The 19,356-nt window shown below is 48.3% G+C and overlaps 1 protein-coding gene across 1 annotated transcript in view; it reads left to right on the forward strand.

Moving 5' to 3' along the window:
* The window catches only part of LOC140387991 (traB domain-containing protein-like), a 209,365-nt gene extending 190,569 nt beyond the window's left edge, over positions 1-18,796 (forward strand). The window contains exons 8-9 of the mRNA XM_072471437.1: positions 10,560-10,671; positions 17,225-18,796. Coding sequence (XP_072327538.1) covers positions 10,560-10,671; positions 17,225-17,345 — 233 coding nt within the window. The 3' untranslated portion in view covers positions 17,346-18,796. The remainder of the gene's footprint in view (positions 1-10,559; positions 10,672-17,224) is intronic.
* The last annotated feature ends 560 nt before the right edge of the window (positions 18,797-19,356 follow it).

Raw genomic sequence — 19,356 nt, forward strand, 5'->3', positions numbered from 1 at the left:
TACCAACGAGGACGAGATCCTGGGCCTGGCGGTAAAAATGGAGGCGCACGAGGCAGTGCACAGGAGGTGGGCCGAGAGAATTGAGGTCCTGGAGAACAGGTCGATGAGGAAGAACCTCCGGATTCAGGGTCTTCCCGAAGGAGTGGAGGGAGCTGATGCCGGGGCGTACGTTTGTACGATGCTCCATTCGCTGATAGGTGCGGAGGCCTCTTCGAGCCCCCTGGAGCTGGAAGGGGCTCACCGTGTCCTGGCGAGGAGATCCAAGGCCGACGAGCCACCAAGGGCGATAGTGGCAAGGTTCCATCGCTTCGCGGACAAAGAAAGTGTGCTGAGATGGGCCAAGAAGGTGCGGAGCAGTAGATGGGAGAACGCGGTGATCCGAGTTTACCAGGATTGGAGCGCGGAGGTGGCAAGGAGGAGAGCTGGCTTCAACCGGGCCAATGCGGTGCTGCATAAAAAAAGAGTCAGGTTTGGCATGCTGCAGCCTGCGCGATGGAACACTTATCAGGACCGACACCATTGTTTTGAAACGCCAGAAGAGGCTTGGACCTTTATTCAGACGGAAAAACTGGACTCGAACTGAGGGGATGTGGTTGTGGGGGGAAATGTTGGTTGTATATGGGGTTGGAAATATGGGCAAAGAATACTTCATGGGTGGGTTGATGGATGGGGATGTGGGTAGAGTTCTGGTTAAAATTCCTAAAATTTCCCTTTTTTCTTGTCTGTAGACGAGATGTGGGCGTCAGTGCTGGAGGGAGGTGAGACTCGGGGATGAGGGAACCGGGATAAAGGCCGCAACAGGAGCTGCGCCACAGAGGGCGGGGCTGGTTCAGGAAAGCACGGGTTTTTTCCCACGCCCCAGAAAAAAGGGAGGGGGGGATGGAGGAAGGTAAGGAGGAGGAGAGACTCCCACACGGGGGAGATCAACGGGAAGGCGGGGGAAGCTGGGGTCAGCAGAAGTCAGCTGACTCACGGAAGTAATATGGGGGGAGCAAAAGAGCTAGATGTGGATCTAGCGGGGGTGGGGAGTGGGGGTGGGGGGGAGGGAAGGGGGGAGAAGGGGGGATTCTAGGGTTGCTACTGCACTGTCCGAAGGGGAACTGAAAATGGAAGAGGTGGTTGGGGCGGGGGTTCCCTGCCTGGGGGACTGGAGGGTGCGGGAGGCGCGAGCATGGGACTGGCCTAAGATAGGAGATGGCTAGTCGGCAGGGGGGGGGGGGTAACCCCCCAATCCGGCTGATCACGTGGAATGTGAGAGGCCTAAATGGGCCGGTTAAGAGGGCCCCAGTGTTCGCGCACCTAAAGGGACTGAAGGCAGACGTGGTCATGCTTCAGGAGACACATCTGAAGGTGGCAGATCAGGTCAGGTTAAGGAAGGGATGGGTGGGACAGGTCATAGTGTTCCATTCGGGGCTGGATGCGAAGAATAGAGCGGTGGCAATACTGGTGGGAAAGCGGGTGTCGTTCGAGGCCATGAACATAGTAGCGGACAAGGGAGGCGATACGTGATGGTGAGCGGTAGGTTGCAGGGGACGGAGGTGGTACTGGTGAATGTATATGCCCCGAACTGGGACGATGCTGGATTCATGAAACGGATGTTGGGGCGTATTCCAGACCTGGAGGTAGGGAGCTTGATAATGGGTGGGGATTTTAACACAGTGCTGTACCCAGCACTAGATCGCTCCAGATCTAGGACGGGGAAGAGGCCGGCGACGGCCAAGGTGCTTAGGGGGTTCATGGACCAGATGGGGGGAGTAGATCCGTGTAGATTTGCCAGCCTTTGGCCAGAGAATTTTCTTTTTTCTCCCGCGTTCATAAGGCCTACTCCCGGATAGACTTTTGTGTTCTGGGCAGGGCATTGATCCCGAAAGTGGAGGGAACGGAGTATTCGGCCATAGCCATTTCAGACCATGCCCCGCATTGGGTGGAGTTAGAGCTGGGGGAGGAGAGGGACCAACGCCCGCTGTGGAGGTTGGATGTGGGACTGCTGGCAGATGAGGAAGTGTGCGGGAGGGTGCGGGGGTGTATTGAAAGGTATCTGGAGGCCAACGACAACGGGGAGGTGCAGGTGGGAATAGTATGGGAGGCGCTGAAGACGGTGGTCAGGGGAGAGCTAATCTCCATCAGGGCTCATGGGGTGAAGAGAGAGGGCAGGGAAAGGGAAAGGTTAGTGGGGGAGATTTTAAGGGTGGACAGGAGCTATGCAGAGGCTCCTGATGAGGGACTACTCAGGGAGAGACGAAGTCTCCAGACGGAGTTCGACCTGTTGACCACAGGGAAGGCAGAGGCACAGTGGAGGAAGGCACAGGGGGCGATATATGAATATGGCGAGAAGGCGAGTCGGATGCTGGCACATCAGCTCCGTAAGAGGATGGCAGCGAGGGAAATAGGCAGAGTCAAAGATGGCAGGGGAACTACGGTGCGGAGTGCGGGGAAAGTGAATGAGGTTTTTAAGGCCTTTTACGAGGAGCTGTATAGGTCCAAGCCCCCAGGGGGAACAGAGGTGATGCGGCGATTCTTGGACCAATTGAGGTTCCCAAGGGTGGAGGAGCAGGAGGTGGCTGGTTTGGGGGCACCAATTGGGGTGGAGGAGCTGATTAAAGGACTGGGGAGTATGCAGGCAGGGAAGGCCCCAGGGCCGGATGGGTTCCCGGTGGAGTTTTACAGGAAGTATGTAGACCTGTTAGCCCCGTTGCTGGACCTTCAATGAAGCAAGGGAGGGGGGGACCCTGCCCCCGACAATGTCGGAGTCGACGATCTCTTTGATCTTGAAACGGGATAAGGACCCACTGCAATGTGGGTCATATAGACCGATCTCGCTCCTTAATGTAGATGCTAAGCTGCTGGCAAAAATGTTGGCCACGAGGATTGCGGACTGTGTCCCTGGGGTGATTCACGAGGACCAGACGGGACTCGTAAAGGGTAAGCAGTTAAACACTAATGTGCGAAGGCTCCTAAATGTGATAATAATGCCATCGGTGGAGGGAGAAGCGGGGATAGTGACAGCCATGAACGTGGAGAAGGCCTTTGATCGGGTAGAGTGGGAGTATCTCTGGGAAGTGTTGAGGAGGTTTGGGTTCGGGGAGGGTTTATTAAATGGGTTAAGCTCCTGTATAAAGCCCCGGTGGCGAGTGTGGTCACGAACCGGCGGAGGTCGGAGTACTTCCGGCTGTATCGAGGGACGAGGCAGGGGTGCCCCCTGTCCCCTCTGCTGTTTGCATTAGCAATTGAACCTTTGGCCATGGTGTTAAGGGAGTCGGGGAAATGGAAGGGGGTGGTTCAAGGGGGAGAGGAACATCGAGTGTCGCTGTACGCAGACGACCTGTTGCTGTATGTGACGGATCCAGTGGAGGGGATGGCGGAGGTAATGCAGATCCTACGGGAGTTTGGAGATTTTTCAGGCTATAAGCTCAATGTGGGAAAGAGTGAGCTCTTTGTGATCCATCCGATGGACCAGGGAAGAGGGATAGACGACCTACCGTTGAGGAGGGCGGAAAGGAGCTTTCGATACTTGGGGATTCAGGTAGCTAGGAGCTGGGGGGCACTGCACAAGCTTAATTTGACATGGCTGGTGGAACAGATGGAGGAGGACTTTAAAAGATGGGACATGTTGCCACTCTCGCTGGCGGGTAGGGTTCAGTCGGTTAAAATGGTGGTCCTCCCGAGGTTTCTTTTTGTATTCCAATGCCTCCCAATTGTGATTACTAAGGCTTTCTTTAAGAGGGTAAGTAGGAGCATTATGGGATTTGTGTGGGCGGGTAAGACCCCAAGGGTAAGGAGGGGGTTCCTGGAGCGTAGCAGAGATAGAGGAGGGCTGGCGCTGCCGAATTTGGGTGGTTACTATTGGGCAGCCAACGTGGCAATGATCCGTAAATGGGTGATGGAGGGAGAGGGGGCAGCGTGGAAGAGGCTGGAGATGGCGTCCTGCAAAGGAACAAGCCTGGGGGCACTGGTGACGGCACCGCTGCCGCTCTCACCGACAAGGTACACCACGAGCCCGGTGGTGGCGGCAACGCTAAAGATCTGGGGGCAGTGGAGACGGCACAGGGGTGCGACGGGAGCCTCGGTATGATCCCCGATTAGAGACAACCATCGGTTTGTCCCAGGAAAGATGGACGGGGGGTTTCAGAGCTGGCATCGGGCAGGGATCAGAAGAATGGGGGACCTGTTCATTGACGGGACGTTTGCGAGCTTAGGGGCGCTGGAGGAGAAGTTTGGGCTACCCCCGGGAAACGCTTTCAGGTACATGCAAGTGAGGGCGTTTGTGAGGCGGCAGGTGAGGGAATTTCCGCTACTCCCGGCACTGGGGGTTCAAGATAGGGTGATTTCGGGCGTATGGGTTGGAGAGGGCAAGGTGTCGGCGATATACCAGGAGATGAAAGAAGAGGGGGAGGCTTTGGTAGAGGAGCTGAAGGGTAAATGGGAGGAGGAGTTGGGGGAGGAGATTGAGGAGGGGCTATGGGCTGATGCCCTAGGGAGGGTTAATTCCTCTTCCTCGTGTGCCAGGCTTAGCCTGATACAATTTAAGGTGGTTCATAGAGCGCATATGACGGGGGCGAGGCTGAGTAGGTTCTTTGGGGTGGAGGACAGATGTGGGAGGTGCTCAGGAAGTCCAGCGAACCATGTCCATATATTTTGGTCATGCCCGGCACTGGAGGGATTCTGGAGTGGAGTTGCAGGAACATTATCTCAGGTGGTGAAAGTCCGGGTCAAGCCAAGCTGGGGGCTAGCACTATTTGGAGTAGTGGACGAGCCGGGAGTGCAGGAGGCGAAATAGGCCGGCATTCTGGCCTTTGCGTCCCTAGTAGCCCGGCGAAGGATCTTGCTAATGTGGAAGGAGGCGAAGCCCCCCAGCGTGGAGGCCTGGATAAATTATATGGCCCTGGTTTATCAAGTTGGAAAGGATAAAGTTTGCCTTGAGAGGGTCTGCGCAGGGGTTCTACAGGCGGTGGCAACCATTCCTAGACCATCTCGCGGAGCGTTAGATGAAGGTCGGACAGCAGCAACAGCAACTGTTGAGGGGTGGGGGGAGGGGGGGACATCGTTCGTGGGGGGATGGGGAGGGGAGGAAGGGGGGGGGAAGGGGGGTTCCTTTGGGGGGCATTTGAGCAAGAAAACACATGAATGATCCGGAAACTGACATGTACGGGAAGAATCCAATGTACACAGTTCTGTATCTTATTGACTTGCCATGTTCATGTCTTGCAACGCGAGTCCTCTTTCTTTTCTTTGTTACGGGTGGGGGGGGGGGGGGGGTTGTTTGTAAGGTGGAAAATATTGTTGAAAAATTCTTAATAAAAACATATTTAAAAAAAAGTTACAGTTAAGGGAAGTTATTAAGGGTTGTATATAGAATACTGTAGCTGTGTGGGGTATTTATGTTTGTAGTTGATAAAATGCTTCCTGTGTGTGTTTATAAAAATGTTAACTGAATTCGTAGAATAAACTTTGTTTTTGATTAAAAGTGCTTAAGGCCTCTGTTGAATAACACCTGAAAGGTAGGCCCTTGTGCTCCTCGGAACCAAAATCTATAAACAGTTGTAGGTCAGGTGATATATTTTGGAGTTTTCTAAACCCTGGCCCATAACATACTGTTGATTTTCTGTATGGCGGCCACTTGAAATTCTTGGAGCGAGGGAGCAGCAGGGCCAGGGAAGCTGAAAAGTGACCAGTAGTCACAAAAATCAGAGGTTTGTTACCATTGTAGAGGAGAGAATTCCCAAGACAGATTCAAGTGTAAGGAATTCATGTGTTTCATAGACAAGCCAGACAGTCTACTCCGAGTTCCCAAAACAAACGTTGGTGACTCCAGTGAACAAGCTTGAGGAAGACCCTGACGAAAAATCAGAAGTATACAAGCCTGACATGGTGAGGTTAAGTAAACCCCCCCCCACTGAGATTGTCATTGTTGTCAATGGCCAACTGCTTAAAATGGAGGTCGATATGGGGGGCCGATGGGGGTAAGGGCTGCCACAGTAGTGGGTGAGCAAATATTTAGATATCTACAGGGAGGGCTGCAGTCTGTGAATCTCAGCAGGACATCAGCCACCTTAGCCACCTATGCTGCGGAGACAGCATCCATACCAGCATTATACCAACAGCAGTCAGCCCAGTTGCCTTTAATCGTTACAAAGGGACAAAGACCAAGCCTCATCCGGTGGGATTGACTGAAGGAAATTACATTGAATTGGTTAGAAATATTCAGTATCTCCAACGAGGTTTTCCAGGAGCTTGTACAGAAATGCCAGAGTTCTTCCAGAGAGTTAGGATGCATCAAAGGGGTGAAAGCAAAGATGTATGTACACCCAGAAGCAAAACCAAAACTTTTTAGCACCTTATGCTCCAGACCACAAAGTAGAGGTGGAGTTGAAGTGTTTGGAAGACCATGAGGTCATGACTTCAGTACAGTTTTCAGAATGGACAGCAGCCATTGTCCCAAACCACACAGTAAGAATATGCAGTGATTACAAAATGGCGGCAGGGCAGCTAAGGTAGATAAATATCCTATCCCCAGATAAAAGATTTATATGCTAATCTGCCAAGGGGCCTCAAATACGCCAAATTGGATTTAAAAAAAAAATAATAATCTTTATTGTCACAAGTAGGCTTACATTAATACTGGAATGAAGTTACTGTGAAAAGGCCCAAGCTGCCACATTCTGGTGGATTTAAGCCGTGTTTAGCAGCAGCTGGACCTGGAAGATGAGTCAAGAAAGTTTGCTACTTTAAATACCCACAAAGGTTTGTTCCAATATATGAGGTTGCCCTTCAGTATTTTATCGGCTTGTGCTATATTCCAACGCACAATGGAGAGCCTTTTGCAGGGAATTCAGCAGGTTGTTGTGTACTGGATGATGTCCTAGTGATGGGGGTAACACCAGAGGAACTTAAAGCAAATTTGGAAGAAGTCCTCAAGAGATTTAAAGAAGCCGGTATTCGGCTAAAGTGAGTTTCAGGTTGACTGTTTAGGTTTCAGAGATGATGCGCAGGGACTGCACCCACTTGAGGATAAGAAAAAGGCAATAAAAGGGTTCCTGAACCAAGAAACAGATCGAAATTGACGTCTCTGTTAGGTGGTCAATTATTACAGCCGTTTTTTACCCAACCTGTCCACATTTTGGCACTCCTATTTTAAAAATTAGAATACCCGATTCATTTTTTTCCAATTAAGGGGCAATTTTAGCCTGGCCAATCCACCTATCCTGCACATCTTTTGGGTTGTGGGGGCGAAACCCACGCTAACACGGGGATAATGTGCAAATTCCACACGGACAGTGACCCAGAGCCGGGATCGCACCTGAGACCTCGGCGCCGTGAGGCAGCAGGGCTAACCCACTGCGCCACCCTGCTGCCCCACATTTTGGCACTCCTAATCAACTGCTGAAGGTACACCAATGTTGGAAGTAGGAAGATTCCCAGAGAAGTCTTTCGATCAGATCACAGCCTGCAGTCGTCGGCCTTGCTGGTTCATTTCAACCTGGATAAACCCATCATAGTCACTTGCGATGCATCACCATTTGGCATTGGTACAGTACTCTCGCACAAAATGGAAGATAGTGTGGAAAGGCCTGTTGCCTTCACACCCAGAACAATGTCAGATGCCGCGAGGAAATATTCCCAGGTTGGCAAAGAAAGTCAGATGATCATTTATAAGACCATAAGACATAGGAGCGGAAGTAAGGCCATTCGGCCCATTGAGTCCACTCCACCATTCAATCATGGCTGATTATGCGACGAAAAAATGTAATCATTATATTTCTGGCCAGCACTTCATAATCGTCTCGGATTAAACCGTTACTTGGCATTTTTCGTGAAGATAAGCCGTTCCGACCAATAGCTTCAGACTGTTACAAAAATGGGCAATACTCTTGGCTGCATATGCGTAAATCTTTCAGCATAGACCGGGATCCCAGATATTAATTGTGGATGTTCGAGCAGGCTTCCATTACTGCAAACAATTTCAGAGCCTTCCACTCCGCAGGAGATCGTCCTGGCTGTAACGTTTCTTGCTACTCTACCTATTTCATCCGGCCACATTAAGACATGGACCGCAGATACCCTGTGTTGTCAAGGGTGAAGAGGATGGTTCTCACAGGCTGGCATTTTGAGAAGTGGGAACAGATTAAGCCCTATATGCAACAGAGAAATCACATGTCAGGACGGGGTTCTCCTGAGGGGTTGGCAGAGTGATGGTGCCACCCCCAAGGTGGCAGCCCCTTCTCCAAGAACTGCACAGCGGTCATCCTGGTCAGTCCAAGATGAAAGTGCTTGCCAGGAGTTATGTTTGGTGTCCAGCAATTGACAAGGAGATCGATCGTATGGTCAACCATTGCGAACAGTGTCAGACTCAACACAACCCTCCCGCCTGCTGCAAGTTTGCACCCTTGGAAGTGGCCGGGGCATCCATGGATGAGGCTCCACATTGACTTTGTGGGCCCCTTTTGAGTACGATGGTTTTAAATGTGATAGACCCCCACCCAAAGTGGCTGGATGTTCAGCCTACATGTTCAACCACTGTGGTAGCCACTGTGGACAAACTTGTCCAAATCTTTATCATTCACAGGCTGCTCAAGGTGATTGTCTCAGACCTTCATAGCCAAAGAGTTTCAACTCTTTGTTAACTCCAATGGGATCCAGCACGTAAGGACTGCCCCTTACCACTCCGCATCAAACAGGTAGGTTGAAAGAGTGGTCCAAACGTTGAAAGCATCAATGAAAAATCAAGTTAATTGGCTTTGTTTGGCAGACATCTTGGTCTCATGCAGTTCAAACCCGCATACCACCACTGGCGTCACCCTGGCTGAATTTTTAAAGGACCACGTCTCAGCATCCGGTTGAGCGCATGTTTCCAAATTTGTCGGGAAGAGTGGAGGTTAAACAAGTCTCCCTGAAAGGTCACCATGATAGAGCCAAGGACAGGCCGTTTCAAACAGAAGATTTAGTGTATGTGCAGAACTTTGGCAGAAGGTCAGAATGGTTAGCTGGGAGAGTTGTTGTCAGACAACTAGGCCAGTATCCTATAGACCCACAGGGCTGTGAAGCTAGAAAATGTGTTGATCATTTGAGAAGGAGAGAAACTGTCATCCCCATAAATGGGCGGGAGGACCCAATCCCAGATACCAGTATCTCACTTGCCAAGACGGTTGTGTTAGAATCAAAATCTTCTCAAGGGGTATCATCAGGGGAGTCAGGGGAATAAGAGCTGTGTAGTTATTGTAGTGTTCTGTGTATATAGTTAAATAAATCATCATTGTGATTGAACCCTGCCGCGCAGTACAACAGTTATAATTTCCATAAGTACCTTGGAGTGGCAATCAGCAACGGATTGCTGTTCCGTACCAACTTACCTGCAATAAAGTTCTGAAGCACATGTCTTGCCTGACCTTCCTGACTCAGGTCGGGTGTGATTCAAGCAGCTCTGCGGGTCCCTAGATCCAGCGACGAAGTGTAAAAGGGGCGGAGCAAAAGAGGACACATCACCTTTTTTACAGCATGTGTGGGGTTTGCACATTCTCCCTGTATCTGCGTAGGTCTCAGCCCACCACCCAAAGATGTGCAGGTTAGGTGGGATTGGCCATGCCAAATTGCCCCTTAATTGGACAAAAATGAATTTAACACTTTAAATTTATAAAAATAAATAAATAATTGTTCCATTGAAAATAACAGGCCAGTGTCTAACTGTCTGAGGTAAGTGAATGGGATGTGGGGTGTGGGGGTTAGGCCATCAGGGTGTGGGTGAGACAACGGGGGCTCGGTTAGACAACGGGGGGGGCGGGGGGGTGTTGGGTTGGACATCAGGAGGTGGGTTGGACATCGGCAGGCTGGGTTGAACATCGGGTGGGGGGTAGACATCGGGGGGGGGGGCGGTTGGCTTGGACATCGGGCATTGGGGGGATTGGAGATGAACATTGGGGGTGGATTGGACATCAGAGGGTTGGGATCAGACATCGAGGGGTGGGTCGGATATCAGGAGGTTGGGAGTGGACATCAGGGTGTGGGTTGGACATGGGGGGTGTGAGTTAGACATTAGGAGGTTGGGTTGGACATCGAGGATGGGTTGTAAATCACGGTTGGATTGGGCATCAGGGAGGTTGGAGTCAGACACCGTGTGGATGGATTGGACATCAGGAGGTGGGGTCAGATATCATAGGGTAGGTTGGACATCAGGGAGGGGGGTTCCACATCCCACTTCCCACATCCTGTCTGCCAATCAAATCCATTGCTGCCCTTTGCAGGCTTCCCACCATAGTACTCCAAGTCGTAGGTATCATTTAGCTTGAATATTGCCACTACCTGTGTTACTTTAGCAACTTTAGCCTGTTGGTAAACTAAATCCAGCACCAGGTATTTTAATTTTTCACAGCTGGAAACTGTTGCGTTTTTCTCTGATAAACCATTAACATGGCCGCATCAAAATAGTTACTTTTAGCATAAGATTCTGAAAACAATACTTGTCCGTTCTTTGAAGTATTTTGGCCAAACTCTCTATTTGTATTTTTTAAATACAGCTGTCCAATGGGACAATTATTTAAGAACTGACTTATCATTTATGTCAACAGCTGATCCTCAGAAAGTTATCCCATCAGTTGTGGTAGGAGTGGTTGGAATTGGCCATGTGGCTGGGATAACAAAGAACTGGAACAAGCAACTAAATACCCAAGAATTGATGAAGTAATGTATTTTGTATTTTTGTTCACTGAAGTTTTGTACTTTGTTTGCTCATTTATTTTTCTGTATTTTGTTTTTAGTTTATATGCAAATTAGCTTCTTCGCTTCTTCCCATGCCATGTGCCATGGGTTATGAAGTTCAGTGGGAAACCTACTTTCAGGTTTGTGCTCTGCAGCAGTTGTAAAGAAGAGCATCTAAACTTTGCAAGTTGATTTCCCCCTGGTTTGACATATGATAATGATATGTAATGTTTGGCCAGCTACATTATACGTAATATAGTTCACCTATATTGCGCACTGTGAGACAAATAAGACTGCTTATTTTTGTTTTTCGTTCATGGGATGTGGGTGTTGCGGGCTGTGCCAGCATTTTTGCCAATCCCTGAGGGCACTTAAGAGTCAACCACATTGCTGTGGGTCTGGAGTCAAATCAGAGGATTTGAAATAGGAGGACAACAGATTTCCTCCCCTAAAGGACATTAGTAAACCAGATGGGTTTACGACACTTGACAATGGTTTCATGGCCATGTATTTCACCTATACCAACTCCAGATTTTTATTAAATTCAAATGTCACCATCTGACGTGGTGGGATTTGAACCTGGGTCCCCAGAGCGTGACTCTGGGTCTCTGGATGACTAATCCAGCAACAATACCACTACGCTACCGCCTCCCCAATATAACGATTGAGATGTTATGTTGTGTAACCTGTAGAGGCCGATATTCAAAGAAGGCCAACTACTTCTCACCTAAAAGAACAGGTGGCTATGGGGGCGGGGTGCGAGGAGGCCGAATGGGGCATGAGGAAGTACCTCAGCTGCTTTATTAATGCCTGAGGCATGCCTGATGCAATTTTTAGCCACATCTGCTAAAGGCCTAGCAGTCTATTCACCTCAACCAGTTGAGCGATTGTTTAATAAGCAAAAGTTGTGGGAGCCTCAAATGTATTTTTCAGGTACAAATACGCGATCCGTGCCTCCCAGCATGTTGTTTCCATTAAGGCATTAAAAAACCTTAAAGGGACCACTAAAGAATGCTCAAAATAACAGCTCAGGAAGCTTTCAGTCTTATTTTTGATTAGTCCAGGAGGTACAGAAAGTCCAAAACTGACTATGGGAGGCCCACAACCCTGGAATTTCTTCCCTCCGCACTTTCCCAAGCCCAACCAGCCAACTGGCTCACCTGACAAATCAGCCACTTCCCTTAGTTCGATGCCTGCAGTTCACCAGTCAATGAAGCTTGGGTCACAGAATGGCTCAGCCATCTGATATGCCGATGATATTTAATGGATGTTTTTCATGAATTCTTGTCAGGAAGTTTGGTTTTCATTCAGTTTAGTCATTTATAAGTTTAAAAAAAGGATATCATAGTAGGAAACTATGTAATCGATTTCTCATTGCTATTTGGGGAAATTTTAACTGCACTTCCCCGACCCCACCCTGTCCGGTCCAACCATAACAGCCAGGAGTGGGTCATGTCAAGGAGGGGTGGGGTGAGCTGTTAGATTGGTGAAACAATGAGTAGACATGTCAAGAATATGTTTACATCTCAGTTAAACACAATGGGCTTTGGGATGTCTGAGTAATCTACGCTGGAGAAGTGGGTCAATGATTAATATGTTAATGAAAGTCAGTTCCTAAGATTTTGGGAGCCGTTTTGATTTAACAACTGCGACCAGCTTTCCCAAGAAACTCTGGCAGTAAAAGTTTGCCAGGAGCAGTTATATCCACTAGGTAAGTACTTTTACACCACTGCTTGTGGATAAGGAAGAGCAGGAGTGTTTACTGTGGATCCTCAAGTAAATCTGTCACAATCTCTATTCCTAACAATCTCTCCCTCCCGAGATCTGATTTTCCTTCACCGCAATCTAATCTGTCGCACAGCGATTGCTCCCTATGCAATCTTCCACTACATAAGACCATAAGACCATAAGACATAGGAGTGGAAGTAAGGCTATTCGGCCCATCGAGTCCACTCCGCCATTCAATCATGGCTGATTTCAACTCCATTTACCCGCTCTCTCTCCATAGCCCTTAATTCCTCGAGATATCAAGGTATCTCCTTGCTTGATTGCCCCTGTGGACAATTTCTCCCCATGATCTCTTTTCTTCCCTCCCTGTGATGTCTCCACACTCCCTCAAACGTTCCCTCCTTCCCTCCTTGCTGTTGCACTCCAAGTTCCCCCATACTCTAACAAATCCTGATCTTCCCAATTGCTGGGGACTGTCCCCAGCAGTTCCTGCTTCTGTCACCCGAACTGCCAGAGAAACTGGAGTAAAAGAAAACATAGTTTAATATAGAAATAGGACCTTGTGTATCATGGGACAGGTGCAAGCTTTTTGATGCTATGGCTGTCTATATGAAAGCTACGGGCTGCTCAGTAGCACAGTGGTTAGCTTGGGTCACTGTCTGTGCGGAGTCTGCATGTTCTCCCCGTGTCTGTGTGGGTTTCCTCTGGGTGCTCCGGTTCCCTCCCACAGTCCAAAGATGTAGAGGTTAGGTGGATTGGCTATGCTAAATTGCCCTTAACGTCCAACAAAGGTTAGGTGGGGTTACAGGGACAGGGTGGAGGTGTGGGGATAGGGTGGAGGTGTGAGCTCAGGAAGGGTGCTCTTTCCAAGGGCCGATGCAGATTTGATGGGCCGAATGGCTGAACTGTAAATTCTATGATTCCATGATTCTAGTTACTGGTTTGTCAATCTATAGTGCTAAAGTGGAATATGGCTTTCTTCTGTTTGGTCAGCATGTAATTTATCAGTGGGGTAATACATAGGTACAGAGAAGATAGGAGCAGTAGGAGACATTTTGGCCCTTTGAGCCTGCTCTGCCATTTATCACGATCATAGCTGATCATTCAACTCAATAGCCTAATCCTACTTTCTCCCCATAACCTTTGATCCCATTCGCCCCAAGTGCTATATCTAGCCGCCTCTTGAACACACTCAATGTTTTAGCATCAGCTACTTCCTGTAGTAGAATTCCACAGGCTCACCACTCTTTGGGTGAAGAAATGTATCCTCATCTCTGTCTGAAATGGTTTACCCTGAATCCTCAGACTGTGACCCCTGGTTCTGGACACACCCACCATAAGGAGCATCTTCCCTTGTCTACCTTGTCTAATCCTGTTCAAATTTTATAAGTTTCTATGAGATTCCCCCTCATTCTTCTGAACTCCAACGAGATCAATCTTAACCTAGTCAATCTCTTCTCATATGACAGTCCCGCATTCCCTGGAATCAGTCTGGTAAACCTTCACAGCACACCCTCGAGAGCAAGAACATCCTTCCTCAGTAAAGGAGACCAAAACTGCACACAATATTCTAGGTGTGGACCAAGGCCCTGTATAATTGCAACAACACATCCCTGCTCCTGTACTTGAATCCTCTCACAATGAAGGCCAACATACTATTAGCCTTTTTTACCGCCTGCTGTACTTGCATGCTTACCTTCAGCGACTGGTGCACAAGGACACCCAGGTCCAGCTGCACACTCCCCTCTCCCAATTTACAACTGTTCAGGTAGTAATCTGCCTTCCTGTTTTTGCTTCCAAAGTGAATAACCTCACACTTATCCAAACGATATTGCGCCTGCCATTAATTTGCCCACTCGGCCAACCTGTCCAGATCATGCTGTAGGATCTCTACATCCTCGTCACAGTTCATCCTCACACCCAAGTTGGCATCATCGGCAAACTTTGAGATGTTACATTTTGTTCCCTCATCCAAATCATTAATATATATTATGAATAGTTGGGGTCCCAGCACAGATCCCAGTGGTACCCCACTAGTTGCTGCCTGCCAATTTGAAAAGGACCCATTAATTCCCACTCTTTGTTTCCTCTCTATTCACCTCAGTATACTTCCCCCAATCCCATGCCCGTTAATCTTGCACAATAATCTCTTATGTGGGACTTTGTCAAACGCCTTCTGAAAGTCCAAATATACAACATCGACTGGCTCTCCCTTGTCAACTGTACAAATTCCAACAGATTTGTCAAGCCTGATTTCCCCTTCATAAATCCATGCTGACTCTGACTGATCCTGCCACTGCTTTCTAAATGTTCCGCTATAAAGTCCTTGATAATGGATTCATGGGGCGGGATTCTCCCACCCCCACTGGGTCGGAGAATCGCCGGGGGTAGGCATGAATCCCGCCCCCGCTGTCCTCCGAATTCTCCGGCCCCCCAAAAATCGCTCCGGCATGAATCGCGCCACCCGCCTCGGAGAATGTCGGGGACTGGCGCGACTCAATGGGGCCCGAGGCCGCCCAAATTCTCCGGGCCGCGATGGGCAGAAGTCCCACCCGTTTAACGAGGGTCGCCGGCGTAAATCAAGGTTGGTCCCTACCGGCGGGACCCAGCTACATGGACGGCCTCCGAGGTTCTCGGGGGGGGGGGTGGATTTTGCCCCGGAAGGTGCCTCCACAGTGGCCTGGCCCGCGATCGGGGCCCACCGATCTGCGGGCGGGCCTGTGCCATGGGAGCAATCTATTCCTCCGCATCAGCCGCTGTGGTCCTCCGCCATGGCCGATGCGGAGATGAACCCTCCCGCACATGTGCCGGGATGACGCTAGCACACGCTGGCGCTCCTGCGCATGCGCCAACTCGTGCCAGCCGACGGAGGCCCTACGACGCCGGCTGGCGTGGCGCAAATAACTCCGGGGCGGGCCTAGCCCCTGAAGGTGTGGAGGATACCGCAACTTTGGGGCGGCCCAACGCCGCAGTGGCTCATGCCACTCCTCGGTGCCGGGACCCCTCGCCTCGCCGGGTAGGGGAGAATCCCGCCCAAGAATTTGCCCCATTACTGATGTTAGGCTTACTGGTCTATAATTCCCTGTTTTCTCTCTTCCTCCCTTTTTGAATATATGGATTTTGTTAATTGTCATGTGTACCGAGGTACAGTGAAATGTATTTTTCTGTGAGCAGCTCAACAGATCATTAAGTATATGAAAATAAAATAAAATAAAATAAATACATAATAAGGCAACACAAGGTACACAACGTAGCTACATAAAAACCGGATTATAATGAGTATAAGATAAGTGAAAAGAGGATCTGTTCGGGAGAGCTCTCAGAGAGCCGCCACGCTCTGGCACCATCTTGCTGCAGAAGAATATTGGAGTGACATTAGCTCCCCTCCAATCTGCAGGGACTGCCCCAGAATCTACAGAATCCCGGAAGATGAGTACCAATGCATCCATTATTTCCAGAGCCACCTCCTTAAGCACCCTGGGATGCAGATTATCAGGCCCTGGGGATTTGTCTGCCTCCAATCCCATCTATTTTCCCAGCACCATTTCTCTACTAATATTGATCCCCCTCAGTCTTCCCTCTCACTAAACCTTTCATTCTCCGACATTTCAGGTATCTGGGGGGCGATTCTCCAATATGGGGCCCAATTGTTCGCGCCGTTGTGAACGCCATCGCGTTTCACGACGGCACGAACCGGGCCCGGGTACGACCGATTCTGAGCCCCACAGGGGGCCAGCACGGCGCTGGAGCGGTTCATGCCGCTCCAGCCTACTTTTACGGCGCCCCGCGCATGCGCAGTTGGCGCCGTGCCAACCTGCGCATGCGCTGGGGACTTCTTTAGCGCACCGGCCCCGACTCAACATGGCATCGGTGTTCAGGGGCCCCAGGGGTGGGGGGGGGGGGAGGAGAGGCTGGCCCGCCGATTGGTGGGCCCCGATTGCGGGTCAGACCCCATCAGAGGCGCCCCCCGGTGAAGGAAACCCCTCCCCCCCCCCACAGGCCACCCCCCGACCAGTTGCGCAGAGTTCCCGCCGGCAGCAACCACGGGTGAATGGCGCCGGCGGGACTCTGTCGTATCGGAGTGGCCGCTCGGCCCATCCGGGCCGGAGAATCGGCGGCCCGCCGATTCCAGTGGCCTGTGGCCGGCGCCGCACCAAATTCGCCAGCATAAATGGCACCGATTCTCCGCACCTCGGAGAATTGCGCGCAGGCGTCGGGGCGTCATGGCATGGTTGCGGCGATTCTCCGGCCTGGCGCGGGGCTCGGAGAATCGCACCCCTGATTTGGGTCCTCTTTTGTGAAGGCAGAACCAAAGTATGTATTCAATTGCTCAGCCATTTCTTTGTCCCTTTTGGCAGGAAGCCACTGATACTGACTTCTGCATTTCTAGTTTTACTGTACATTCCGGATGCTGGAAGATGTTGCAGTTTGAAAGTTGTAATGACAGTGAACCTGGACAGTTTCACTATTGTTACAACTGCAAAGGTTGGCCAACAAATGTCACCAGGTTATCACTTTTCAACACATCAATGAATATTTTTTTTCAATTACGACCTAAAGCACTACCTGATTGCATATTCACAGAATATTTTACATTTTGCAATATGCAATTGAGATGAAATGGAAACTTGAGCAACAAATTAACTTTGCAAAGCTACCACAGTTCTGAGAATAATTTTCCTCAGATCAGCAATTGACCCAAAGCAGAAGCTTTAGTCAGTTTGCCTCAGACTTAAAAATACAAACTCCAGTCTCACATCTCTACCATTCTCAATGTTGTCTAATTAATTGCTCTTTTCATTTACAGGTTGCCAAATCCTTCTCTGTCTACAAGAGTTTTCCAGATTTCCTTTATTGTTATCTCCTATGGCCTGAAGATCTTCTTCTATTACAAAATTGCACAAACATTGATTTGGTTATTTTACTAAGTGTGGATGATTGATTTATTTCAACAAATTTCATTGCAAATGTATAACCATATGAATCATGAGACTGATCAGAGTTTTTTTGATACAATAACTCTCAGTATGAAAGCTAATTGCTGATCGATCACTAGTTTAGAATGCTAAATTGGAATATGACTTTCTTCTGTTTGTCAGAATATAATTTGCCACTGGGGCAATAGGTAGAAACTGAAAATACATGGAAATGTGAATGCATTGAAGAAAAAAAATGTTATTTTCCCAAATATTAGATATAAACCAGTGATTATTTGTAACTATAATTCCCAGATGATTATGTGTTGTGCAATATTTCTTCTTACTCTGCTTTATGGTTTAATGCACCATTTCTTGATTGTTATAAAATATTGCCAATCCTGAAGTGGATCAAAATAAATACTTTAAAAAAATTATTTTAATCAATGAAGGTATCTTTGATAGGTTTTTGGAGGGGGATTTATCATAACATTAAGGAATGTTTGGACCAATTCATGGTTTGATGATCTTCAATCATTCTTTACCTATGGTCAAGGGCAATTATGCATGCAGAATTTAGCTACTAATCTTAATCCTAGTGTTACTGTTGGGAGGGGGAATGGAGTTACAAAGCAACAATTTAAGGCTCCCCACAAGAAAGGATGGAAAGATGAACAATCAGTTTGTGGTCTGCATTCACCTCTTGCCATTGTCAAGCAGCTGGGATAAAATGAAGACGAAAGAATTAGATGAAGGGAAATTGATTCAGATTCTGCTGCACTCTAAGGGTTTTTGATATGCAGGTTAGCTGAGTAATCGGGTGAACAAACACTTACCTAGGTGAAGTGGAGAACAATAGGGCATAGAATTGCAGAAGGTAAAAGGGAGAAATAGAATGGATGTGGCACTTACATGTTAAAAGAGGGACTTCTAAGTCAAATTATTTAGATAAGACAACATCTAAAGGAATAAACAGTAAATTAGCAGCAGGATTAATCCTGTACTGGAGGAGAATAGCTGACTGGTGACCAAGATCACAGCTGCATGCAGCTGAACTCACCCAAAACAAATTGTTGACTGAAGTCTGCTCTTTTGAATCTGAGGTGGTCCAATCTAAATCAGAAGGAGATTTTCCAAGATAAAGCTACAAGTCGTGTGTGGCAATTAATGCTGGATTTGACTCATGGTGACAAAATCTATGTGATGTTGTTGTGGGAAGGTACATTCTCAGAGTTTAGGAAAGTAGATGGATTTGGAAATCAGTTTTAATAATTATACTGTGTGTGCAACTATTACTGTAGTTAAGTATAATTTAACTTCTGTATTGTTGCCTTTCTTGTGTGTTTTACAGTTTAATAAATGTTTTTATTTGAATGATTACAACAAGATTGGAGCTTTCCTCACTGGTTTTCATTTCATTCCTCATCGTACTAAATTGCAAAATAAACAGTTCAGAACCGGAATTCCAAGTTTCTCTTCTGGGATTTGTGGTACTCTCACATTTAATATCCATAGGATACATTGTATGTATTTAGATATTGGTACACAAAGATGGATATGTTTTAACCTCTTTAGCTAATTCAAGTTGTGCATTTTAGTGTTACAGCCTATTGCCATATTACTGTTGCAGATTATAGAAAATAAAGGTAATATTGCAAATTTCAATGGAAGGGAAATCTGTGAGTTCAAAGAGTGAAATGACAGTTTTACTGAATTTCAGCATTTTCACCTCTTCGTGGATTCAAGCATCATTCCTGAGGAGAATTTGAGGACACAATCTAGGCTGACATTATAGTGGAGCGTGGAGGAAATGCTACTCTTTTGGAGGTTTGAAGTGAGGTGTTATCTGTCAAAAACCATTTCCTGGTGCTCGGGTTAGCATTCGCCCACTCAGCCAACATCACCAAAAACAGATTTGCCAGTCATTTATTTCATTGCCGTTTCTGACACTTTGCCGCGTGCAAATTAGCAGTTAGGTCTGCCCATAACGACCAGCAGTAATTAAACAATTTTAGACTTGGAT

The sequence above is a fragment of the Scyliorhinus torazame genome, chromosome 13, assembly GCF_047496885.1.
Source record: "Scyliorhinus torazame isolate Kashiwa2021f chromosome 13, sScyTor2.1, whole genome shotgun sequence".
Lineage (NCBI taxonomy): Eukaryota > Metazoa > Chordata > Chondrichthyes > Carcharhiniformes > Scyliorhinidae > Scyliorhinus > Scyliorhinus torazame.